The 11631-nt window shown below is 47.8% G+C and overlaps 1 protein-coding gene across 1 annotated transcript; it reads right to left on the bottom strand.

The window, feature by feature from the left end:
• Window positions 1–8049: 8049 nt before the first annotated feature.
• RPL37A (ribosomal protein L37a) lies at window positions 8050–11389 on the bottom strand. The gene is made up of 4 exons (XM_042783784.1): window positions 11286–11389; window positions 10726–10854; window positions 9425–9507; window positions 8050–8205 (listed from the first exon to the last, which is right to left on the bottom strand). Exons 1-4 carry the CDS (start codon window positions 11286–11288, stop codon window positions 8142–8144), a joined length of 279 nt encoding a protein of 92 aa, XP_042639718.1. The 5' UTR covers window positions 11289–11389; the 3' UTR covers window positions 8050–8141.
• Window positions 11390–11631: the final 242 nt, after the last annotated feature.

Raw genomic sequence — 11631 nt, 5'->3', positions numbered from 1 at the left:
ACATACGCTTGCTCCCAAGGTGTGTCCATCAGATGACTGAAAGCAAGGAGAATACCTGAGAGTCAAAGCCCAGGGAATCTTTTATGGAATTCACATTTTAAAAGCGCAGCCCAAAGCCCCAGCTGGTGCAATATTTTGCTTGTAATTGTATAAAAATAAGAAACCTGGGCCAGCTCTCCCTTTGCTGCCACAGGGGCAAGGGGCAGCCGTGACCATGCACACCACAGCAGAGCTGGTGAGGGCATCTGCAACTTGTTTTGCCTCCTGAGAAATCAGGTGGAGGCGTGCTGCCAGCAAATCCCCAGACGTGCAGCCCTGTGGGCTGTGCACAGGGAAGCTCAGTCACTTTCCCACAGCGACACTGCTGATGCTTTGGGTCGGGAGGTGAGTAAGAGAGGACAAGAGAAGAAACAAGAGGTGGGCAAAGGTCGAGGGAAAGCTGGCCCTTTGGCTCTCCAAATGCTTATGCAAGATTGTCTCTGGTAAAGCTCAAGGGAGGTTTGTAGCCTGACATATTGATGGATGCCAGAGTGCTAGGAGAAGGTTTCTTTTAGGGAGACACTGGGGTTTCAGTGATGCTGCGCTGGCTTCTCCCCATCTTTCTTTGCTTTGACAGTCTCAGATGCCAGAGCATCACTGCCCTTTGCCTGAGGCAGAGGGAGAAAAGCAGCCCAGGCCTGAAGCGCTAATCTGTGCATCTATGGTCCCTGCCTGGCTGGAGGCACTGGCTCCAGGGCTACTTCTACACCAGTATAAGCACTGGACAGTTAACAAAAGGGGAGCACGACAGCCTCATTCACTTGCTAATAGGCTACTGAAAGAAAGACATCAAATCTACGATTGCTATGCAAGGATACAGTCCAACTTGCTAAAAACAGAGGAAAAAGCAAGACAGGGCAAGGAAGGAGAGGAAACAGATTATGTTTTCCAGAAGCACCCCTAAAATCTATACTTCCAACTCAACAGGAACCCCAGGAGGCTGAGCAGGGCAGTGACACCAAACTGTTGAACACCAAATAAGCACCTTTCTCAGCTCTGGTTAGAAAAATAATTTCTTGCAGAGCTGCCATAGTTCATATGCTTAGAGCAACAGTGTACAGAAAGGAGAAGGGTTGGGGTTTTTTGGGAAGGGAGGTGGAAAAAAAAAAAAAAAGGAGCACAAACCCTGCACTGGGAAAGCCACGCCGATGAGCTTGTTAACATTTGAAGAGACTGCTTGGCATGATTCCTTACACAGATTCCTGCCAAGAATTTGCAAGAGGAAAGTATATTTAGCAATCCAAGGCATGCCAAAGCCTTGTCAAGAGAAAAAAAGAAAACAAAACAAAACAAAAAAAAAAAATCCCCAACATTTTGAATATGTGGAATAGCAATTAGACATTTTCTAAGCAGCCATTTTCAAAATGCATCCAGGCATCTAATAAGGGCACCTGAGGCATATCCACAACTCCGCCACACTCCATGCCTCAAAAGACATCCGCTGAGGATTGAGTACTTGGAGGAAGGATGTGTTACTGATGGCAACTGCCCACTTCTACAGCACTGGTGCCAGTTTCTCTGTCACCCTGAGCCCCTGGAAATATACAGTCTCATGTGTATTACTTGGTAGCATCCTTTAAGGAATCATTTCTCTAAGAAAATCTGTGATCCACACTGCACAGCTGGGAAGCAAAGAGGGCCTGCCCACTTCTTTCATGGGAGCTGAATCACCAGCTCAGTGATGCTTTGTTTCCCCACTTGGAGCTGATGAACATCCAGGTGAGATGAGCAGCAGGTGGAAGTGAGGACAATATGTGAAATCAGATGGTGACTTGCAGCTCATTGAAGTGGTGCTCACATCACACCCCAACTCCGGCTGATTCTCTCATTGTCTGACATTCTGAGCTGCAAAGCCAACAATAAACTTCATCACTAAAGCTCTTTTCTTTCTAGGGAGAGACCTAGAAAACTGTCCTAGGAGAGGGTATATCTGCCCCAGGAAGGTGACTCACCTGCATCGGTCACTGTTGTTTCTGTGCCGGTGGGAATCTCCCTGGGATGCAGCATGGAGGAAAAGGCAAAAAGGAGCTCAGGAAGGCAATGGGCAGCCCTTGATTGTGCACAAGGTTGAAGGCAGCTGACCATTCAGTAAGGTCAAAACATTTGCTGTTCAAGGAAGTTAGAAATCACACTGGGATATGCTCCTTAAAAACACCGTGCCCATCACTTATAACCATCAGGCTACGGTACAGTCAAATCCCTAAGACAGAAAGCCAAAAGGCAGTACCTGCACATGGGCTGAGTTCACACCGCCTTTAAGTCAGGATGCACAGAAGGGACAACCAGTACCTGGGGCTGAGGTTTCTCATTCCCACAAGCCCTAAACCCCAACAGTCTTTATGTGGCATAACACATACACAAATGGTGACCCCAGTGCTTAGTATCATGATCCCCTACAGACCAAACAGGCTGTCAGTGAGCAGGAGGGAGAAGGAAGCACAAATGGGGTAAAGCCAAAGAAATTATTTTCTTTTGGAAACAGGTACTTGCTTAACAAAGAAATCAGAATGAGGATAGTTGCCCTGAGCTCTTTCAGTTTTTGGTTTCCAAGTTCCTTTGGGCTCCTGAGACACCTTTGGGCACCTGAAATGCCACTTTGATTACAGCCACCATCCCCTCGGGTTATACCCTTGATCCTGGAAAAATAAAATCCCATGGGATTGACAGATTGCTCTGAGAAAGCACCTGCTTTCTCACCTGCTCTTCAAAAGCAATGAAGATCAATCAGTGTGTTCGGCCACATCTACACAATGTTCAGATTCAAATTCTCCGTTCCCATCAAACCCTCCTCCAATTCCCATAACTGTAGCAATCCAGATGGGTCAGATGCTGCTGTAAGCTCACACCCTCCAAGACAGATGCCAGCACTTTTCTCCCTGCTTCTGCAGCATCTAAAGACAACTCTGTCCAAGTTCCTAACTAAGGCTCAACAACAAGTATATTGAAAGCAGTAAGTAAAATTGCTAAGAATTCCTGTTTTCACCCTAGATTCCCAGAGGAAACAACAAATTTTGAGGATCACCTGGCCAAATCACATAGTTGTTAATACAACAAATATACATGGTTTGGGCAGCGCAACAACACAAATTCAGTTTTGTTAGACATAACAAGCAGCCACAAAAACCCCATATCCAACCCCCCCACTCGTATTTCTACCTCTCCATCTCCTTTGGCACAGACCCGTTTCAGTCTAAAAATCACTGCCATGGTCTATTTTAGAGAGTAAGCATGAAACGCTGAGCTAAGAAGCTATAGTAGGTTTACAGGTGAGCAGAGCCCTTGTCCTGGATGGGGAGGGAAGCTGAGGAGATGGAGCCAAGCAGCAGCCTTGCACCGCCGAGGAGCAGAGCGGCAGTGTCGCCCGCTGGCCGCTCGCAGCATTGCCAGCTGACAGTGCTCTGGCCACAGCATCCTTCCTCTTTCCTGCCCTCTCCACCTTCCTCCCTGCCCTCACTTTGGGGAAACGTGCAGAATTGGCAGCCCTGAAGGTTCACCACCGCAAAATGCCTCTGCTCGGGAGCAGACCAGGGTACCACGGGGGGTTTTGGGGGGATAACAACAAGCCCAGGAGCTCTACAGGCATAACCCATGCAGGGATGCAGGCAGGACCACAATTAAAATCATCTCACATCCTTATCTTCTCTTCCTGTTTCCACCCTCTTTCTGTCCAGCTTCCACCCTCTGAAAATAGTGAACCCAAATGTAATTAATAACTTCCTCAGCAGGAATAGAACTCACCTTAGATAAGATACCTGTGCAATCACCCTGGGATATCAACATAACAAAACGTGCCCTCTGCACCTGTTAATGAATGGCTACTTCACAGCAGTTGAGTGGTCTTTAATCAGAAACCTGTACTTTAATTATGACCTCTGCACTAATGAAGAAAGCACAGAGGTGTGCAGAGCCCTATCTCAGCACCCAGAAGCAGGAGGGGAGAGAGACGTGGAAGTGTGACCCAAGCACACTGACTCAAGAATAAAAGGCAATATGCAGAACAACACTATCCTGCTTGTAAAGGCAGCGAGAGCCGGTAACACACACCTCCACGCAGCAGCTGCCACAGCCGGCTACAAGCCTTCGAGACAGCAGGTATATCCAAATTTGCCAGGAGCACACTCCTCAGCTTGCCGCTTACATCTGGTTTTAGTGGCTCAAGAAGTCCAGAAGAGAGAAGGACACGTTTAACCAGCGGACACCTGCAGCTGTTCCAAGGACTGAGCAGTACTTTGGCGGATCCCTGAGCCATAGCAGTGACTTTCCTGTGGCCGATGAGCCACAGGCACGGCCCCTGTATCACTGCAGGTCCCTGTGAAGTTTTGCTCCAGTAGGAACACCTCATGTAGGTGGTGCTGGAGTTTTGGACCTGTTCTGCAGCTTCAGTGAAAACAGCATTTCCCCTTCCCATCCTCAAGCCCACCACCCAGGAAGCTGGGATGCTCCTCCCAAGCTGTGAGGCCTCCCCTGCCTCAACTGCCTGCATGGTGCCTCCTTGTAGAAACACGGACCTCCACAGAACAACCCAAGTCTCTCAGAACTCCTTCTAGAGGCAGAGCTGTATGGCCACATCACCAGAGGAACCTCCCCACAAGCACAGAGTGTTTTACCAACAAAGGCTTTCACATAATAAAGTAGCAAGCAACATAATCAGTGGTTTTATCACAATTTCCCAATGAAAGGGCTTACAGGAAGACGCCTTTAGCACAATGGAAGATGTCTTTATTTTGATGCAGTTTAAGTGTCATTGCTCGAAATTGCTCTCCCAAGGTGATGCACAGATGTGTGGCCAATACCTCCAGAGCTCACTCTTCTCCATATGAGCTGGCAACTGGAGCAGCACCCCCATCAGCTTCACCCCTTTTCCTGAAGGTCCAAGCAGGACGCAGAGCTGTTTCTGGACACTGAGTCTATACCAGCTCCCCAACCCATCCTTCTCACCAAGATTTCTGTGAAGGATGGCTCAGTTACCTGCAAAGCAGCTCCTGAATCACAGCATTTCATAAACTTACATAGGAAGGCAAGCCAAAGTCAGGGGCAGTGCCCCTTAATAAACTGAGGCAGGTCAGCAGCTGGTTTTCAGGCAGCAGAGATACCCTCACAGTAGCATAAGCCAACCTCACACACCATTCACCCTATCTTCAGTGGAAGCAGCAGCCAGCATGAGAAAAGATGGCTCCTTGAGCTGTTCCAACTATCCACACACCAGTACAGAAGGCATCCCAAGGGAGCAGAAATACCTTAACTGAAAAGGAAGTACAAGGCAGCTTGGAGACGGCATCTCAAGAAATCTGGGTAGCACAAACCAGAACCAGCAACAGCAGTGCCCAGGACTAAGCTGGGAGGTCTGACAAGTACCTAGAGAGAGCTGGTGTGGGCATGCTGTGTAAGAAAAGTAGCAGAAAAATGAGACAGAGTTGAGCTGAGTTTCTTGAACCCACAGGTTTCCTCTGTAGCCCTGATATAACAGAGGACACATGTGCAGAAGGCCACGATGGTGGTCACCTACACATATAAAAATGAGCCGTTGCTTCTAAGGAGAGTCACCCACTGCCACCTCCACGTCAAGTCAGTCACACAATTCTTTCACCCTGCACTGCAGGCAGAATAAAGTGTGTCAGTGGCAAAATGTGTAGTGATCTTTCTCCCAGAAAGCAGATTGTCTGAGTCCCAGGGAATGACCCTCATCACTGTTGGGAGGTGATATGAGGGATACATGGGGTGGTGTGAAAAACACTGGGTACCTGAATACATGAATTTACTTCAGTAAGGGAAGTTTAGAACACTGAATTAAAAAAAAAAAAAAAGTTTAGGAAACAACTTTAGGGACACTGCAGTCAAACTTCTGAGCCACAGACTTTTTGCAGCTCGGGAAAAGATTCCTACTTAGGTCCAGTTTCGAATCTATTTTTCGAAGATGTCAAGCTCTCTAAAGACATTATTGTCATAGCTCATCACCATCCAAATCCATTTAAAGCTTAAGTTGGAGCAAGAGCAAGCAACTGCTATGCTACCTGCTTACTATTTTTCCTCCAGCAGCTATCAAGGTAATTACCAAGACTTGTTTTCTGACCTGCATTGTTAAGGACAGGAGAGGTACTGCAGTCACCAAAACACCCAGACAAAACCAAACCTCAAACCAAATCGAAACTCACTTGGAAAACAGACCATAAAAATGTTGCAGCATCTTAAGCTTGACAGTCTAAAAGGAGGCAATTATTAACTTAAACAGCAGCTTTCCCTCTAAGACTGAATGTCCCAGGAATTGGCTCAACATGAAAATTTATTGTTGCAACTCAGTTCAGATTAGGCAAGTTAAACATACAGACCTGGGAGGCTGCTATCAGAGCTCGGGAGCCATAGGGAGTGGCCAGGACTGACCTCGAGATCTGCAGAGAGCAGAACACACTACGGGCTGTAGCCTGCCATGTCTGTAGCTGGCACTGGAGCGTTTGCGGCATTAGCCAGCGTGAGGATGACAGCTGCTCTTTAAGCATTCCAATCTCTGCCCCGAACCAGTCACGATGCTCTTTTTCTCTCCATCTTGGCCCTACTCCCCTGAGCCCTCCTCAAAGGCAAACGGGCAGAGGCAAAGTGATGTTTTCCATGTTCTCTTCTCCCTCCTTGCATCTGTCCATTCCTCCACTCATGCAGCTCAACGGTATTCCTCAAAGGCACAGACATAACGGACATATCAAGATGAGGTGGGCTTCTTCAAGCTATTTAAGCCTTCCTCAGGTTCAGCCCAGTGCATTCAAGTAACAAAGCATGCAATTAACTGGAAAATAAGTGGTTTTTAATGGCTTCACTAGTAACAAGAGCCACTCAACTACTGGATAGCACTTCTAATGTCTCCATACATATACCTATAAATACAGTACGGTGCATTGGGTTTGCGTGGCAAGGTTTTGATAGCAGGGAGGCTGCAGGGAGTGGCTTCTGTGAGAAGCTGTTGGAAGGTTCCCCTGTGTCCAGCAGAGCCAATGCCAGACAGCTCCAACGTGGACCCACCCCTGGCCAAAGCCGAGACCATCAGCAACAGTGGTAGCACCTTGGGGATAACATGTTTAAGAAGGGCAGGAGCAAAAAAATGAACTGCACAAGAGCAACTGCAGCCAGAGAGGAGTGAGAATCTGTGAGAAACAACTCTGCAGACACCCAGGTCAGTCAAGGAGTGGGAGGAGGTGCTCCAGGCACCAGAGCAGAGATTCTCCTGCACTCACAGCCCCTGGTGAAGACCACGGTGAGGCAGGCTGTGCCTCTGAAGCCCAGGGAGGTCCATGGTGGAGCAGATCTCCATCTGCAGCCTGTGGAGGACACAGGAGCAGGCGGATGCCTGAAGGAGGCTGGGACCCCATGGGGGACCCACACTGGAGCAGGGTCCTGGCAGGACCTGTCACCCCATGGAGAGAGGAGCCCATGCTGGAGGTTTGGGATTTGTGATCCCGTGGGGGACCCACACTGGAGCAGTTCATGAACAACTGTAGCCGGTGGGAAGGACTCACGATGGAGAAGTTCATGGAGAACAGGCTCCTGAGGGAGAGAACCCGCACTGGGGCAGGGGAAGAGTCTGAGGAGTCTTCCCCCTGAGGAGGAAGGAGCAGCAGAGACAACATGTGATGAACTGACCATAACCCCCATTCCTCATCCTCCTGCACCACTGGGAGCAGAGGAGGTAAAGAAAATAAGGAGTAAAGTTGTGCCTGGGAACAAGGGAGAGGTTGGGGGAAGGTGTTTTTATTACTTTATTTCTCATTATCCTACTGTGATTTGATTGGCAACAAATTAAATTAATTTCCCCATGTCAAGTCTGTTTTGCCTGTGATGGTAATTGGTGAGTGATCTCTCCCTGTCCTTATCTCAACCCATGAGCCTTTCATTGTATTTTCTCTCCCCTGTCCAGCCGATGGGGGAAGTGATAGAGTGGCTTTGGGGGGCATCTGGCATCCAGCCAGGGTCAACCCGCCACATACAACAAGACAAACAGGACTTTATGCAGAAAGACGAATATGATTCTCTGTTATCACCTCTTTATTGTTAAAAGGTCCAATCCTGACAGTAGGGGAAAAAAAACGATGTTTCACAAGGACAACAGGAAGTAGCTTCTACTGGTCTTTCAATTCCTTCAGTCTTCTGATGGCAGATTTGACTGTCACTGCAGAGGTGGTACTGCAAGAAGAAACAGTCATTGCACATGACAGTAGAACAACCCATGCCAGTGTTACTTTTTGAGAAAGCACTAATCATTTCAAATAGTTATCGTCTGATTGCATTGTCAACAGGGGACTAATTCCACTTTGATTTTCATGACAACAAAGCGTAGGCCTTTGTCTACAGAGGCACACGCAACTTCACAAGCTACATCTCAACCCAATTATCCAGTCGTGCATCGACTACACACACAGGTGCGTGGGCTCACACTCCCAGCGACTGTTACGCGTGGGGCAACAGTGTCTCCTACTAGAACTGGGAAGGAAGGAGAATAAAGGAGTAAGCAAGGGCACCATCACAATAAGGACTATAACGATTCAGTGCTTTTAAAACAAAAACAAAACATGGAAATAATTTTTATTGGTGTAAACCTGGTTTTGCCTATTGTATCTGTGTCTCTGAACTGAAGAGGCGGGGGTAGTAACCACACAAAAAGGCTGCTTAGGCTTTGAAAGAAAAGAGTTCTCTTACACAACTGAGATTTTTATATAGTCAAAAGAATCAAGGAAGGAAAAATAATCCCTAGGTCCAACAAATAATTTATTAGAAACTACTGAAGCTCTTTTTAGAATGGGTCAAAGGAACATCTGTCAGGTGACATCCACACAGACAGCTCCACCCTGAAATGGCTGGGTGAACCACCATTCTCTCTGATTCTTTTCTTCCAACATCACAAAAAACTGGCCCAAGCACAATACCTCTTACAAGCAACAACTGTACTTCACTTCTCCAGTAAGAAGTGGCACTACAGCCAAGGAACAAAAGAGACAAATTAAATTATGTTTCAGCATTTGCACATGTTTCTTTCCTTAAAAGTTCGGTAAAAGATACAGAGCTCAAATTTTTGAAGAATAAAACAACTGCTTTGATAAATCCCAGAGAGATAAAAGAAATTTTGCAGGGACCCACCAAAACCAGCAGCAGTAATATGATGGATAAACCGCAATATTCACAGTAGCTGCACAACAGATACTGTAAAGAATAGCAATCAAATCCAATTTGATCAATTCCAATCAAATTTTAACAATGAAGGCAAAAACCAACCACATATCACTAACTCAAGACAGACATACTTAATGGTTAGTAGATTAAAAAAAAAAAAAAAAAAAAAAAAAAGCTATATTATGCTGCAGCTATGTGAGAATAAATGCTGATAGGAGCTTCTTCACTTCCTTACTTGTAAGTCCAGGCACCACCAGCAACTGTCTTCATGCAGGACCCACAGTGCCAGATACCCACAGCCTTCCTCTTCATTTTGGTCTGCAATAAAAAAATAAAAAGGGGGAAAAAAAAAAAAATGCACTCTCCATTAGCTGAAAAAGCCGAACAACAAACTTCAGGCAAGGGCTTCAGCATCACACCCCAGCGCTACCTATAAGCCTAGTGAAGACAGGCAAGGATCAGGGAATGTTTTTATTCAGATTCTTCAGAACAGGTAAAGTCCTTCTGAAACACTTTTTCATTTAAGATATGAAGTGAGTCATTTCTAAGTGCATAATCAAGAATTCATCTCCTTTTGAAAGAGAAAAATAGTAAGGAGTTACACTGGTCATAATAACTGATATTCTCACCTGGTTTGATGACCGATGTAACACTACTGGTATTAGTGCTCTCCAGACATCTCCAGATTGCTCTAACCAGACCCCTTTAAACATCAGCCAAAGAGTGAGTGGTGGGCACTAGAACTCCTTTCCTCCGGGAAAGTCTCCATCACCTTGCAAAGATGACAAAGGGTTTGCCTAGACCTATCCTGGATTTAAAGAGTTCTGCAAATGGGGTTACCAACATCCTCACTTCACGTGAAAGATGCTAAATACAAAAAAACCCCAACAGAAATCTTTTTAGATTTCCAGCCACTTAAAGATACCTACTTTACAGATACCAGTTAAAACTATCTTGTCAAAGAACAAGCTGATGGGCCTGTCAAAAACCAGATTTAAGAGTGAATTTTGGTTATGCACATGAGCAGATAAGATTACTTATCAGAAATTCCTCCCCGTTCAGAGTTACACAGCACACAAATATAGGAGTAAGCAACTGCAATCAAAAGTTTTAAGTGAGAAAAGCAAGCTCTCTTCTTCTTCCAGGTAAGCTGTAAAATTACTGAAGGAAAAAAAAACACCTCAAGTCATGCCTTATTTATCAGGATAACAAGCATGTTGTTTTAACTCTGTCAGGTCTTTTTATTTATTAGATACCTAAAACATAGTACAGCAACATTCCTCGCTATTTTGTGTAATGAAATATAATTTATGTTTGTCTTCATGTAATTAGTACTAAACACGCACATGAAATATCAACTAACTCTGTTTTATCAGGGATTCTGACAGTAGCCTAAAGCTCACAATAAGCTCATCAGCGTCTCAAAACTAACCGAGTTCCCTTCAGCAGATAAATTACCAAAGCATCAAGCTGCACTTCTAGCGTCAGTAACAAAGCTATTTTTAAAGACCCTTTTTAGGGGAGGAGGTGTCTCACCTTGCCACAGAAGGAGCAGGTATACTTGGCGTGCTGGCTAATTTCAATCTTCTTCACCATCTTCCTCAGGGACGCCCCGTAACGGGTCCCGTATTTCCCCACGATCCCAACCTTCTTGGTGCGCTTGGCCTGTCGGGGGGGCCAAGCGGAACACGCTCCGACTTCACGGCGATGGCCGCCTCCCCGCCCGCCCCAGACACCCCAGCAGGGCGCTCAGCACCCGAACCCTCTGCGGGGGCACCGGCCACGCGTGACCCAAGCCCCTTGGGGGCTCGCCGGGCCAGCCCGCTCTGGCACGGAACGCCGCAGCCCCCACTACCCCCTTCCCTCCCGGTACGCCTGGGGGGTCCCTCAGAGCCCCCCCGCCGTTCCCCTCACGCCGGCCATCTCCCGCAGGCCGCGCACCCCGCCTGCTGCGGAGGGGGGGGCACAGCCCACGCAGAGCCCCGGCCCGTGGGCCCTCCCGCTGCGCGCCCTGCCCCTCCCGGGCTGGACGCTACCCCCGCGGCCCCGGCTCGGCGATGGCGGCGGATGGGCCGCGGCGCCCCGGCCCCGCTCACCATCTTGTCGCCCCGCGCCGGCGCTGAGAGAGGAACCGCCCACTGCGCAGGCGCGGGAGCAGCCGCCGCCGCCGCCGGAAGTGAGCGGATGGGACGCGGAGCGCGTCTCTCTCTGCGCCGTGGCGGTCCGCCGCTCTATGGTCGCGCTGCATATTCCGTATATTTATCCCGTGACAACAGGAGGGTCTAACGCCTAAAGCGCACGGAGCGGAACGCTGGGGCGGCTTGGGGGTGGAAAAAAAAGCTCACAAAGCGCCATGTATCGGCGTGAAACCCAAGCGGTACATCAACCCCAGCAGTGCTGACTGGAGATGTAGGGCAAGAGCTCAAGATTCCTGGATTTCCA

The sequence above is a fragment of the Tyto alba genome, unplaced genomic scaffold, assembly GCF_018691265.1.
Source record: "Tyto alba isolate M040663 unplaced genomic scaffold, T.alba_DEE_v4.0 Super-Scaffold_7, whole genome shotgun sequence".
In the NCBI taxonomy this organism is placed as follows: Eukaryota; Metazoa; Chordata; class Aves; order Strigiformes; family Tytonidae; genus Tyto; species Tyto alba.
Note: the sequence above shows the minus strand (reverse complement) of the source record. Positions and strands in the feature narration are given on the sequence as shown.

What these genes read in the sequence shown, in the direction of transcription:
- RPL37A (XM_042783784.1), bottom strand. An exon ending in CCTGCTCCTTCTGTGGCAAG is followed by an intron (nt 9,508 to 10,725) that starts GTGAGACACCTC and finishes TTTTTATTGCAG; the next exon opens with ACCAAAATGAAGAGGAAGGC. An exon ending in GGTGGTGCCTGGACTTACAA is followed by an intron (nt 8,206 to 9,424) that starts GTAAGGAAGTGA and finishes TTCTTCTTGCAG; the next exon opens with TACCACCTCTGCAGTGACAG.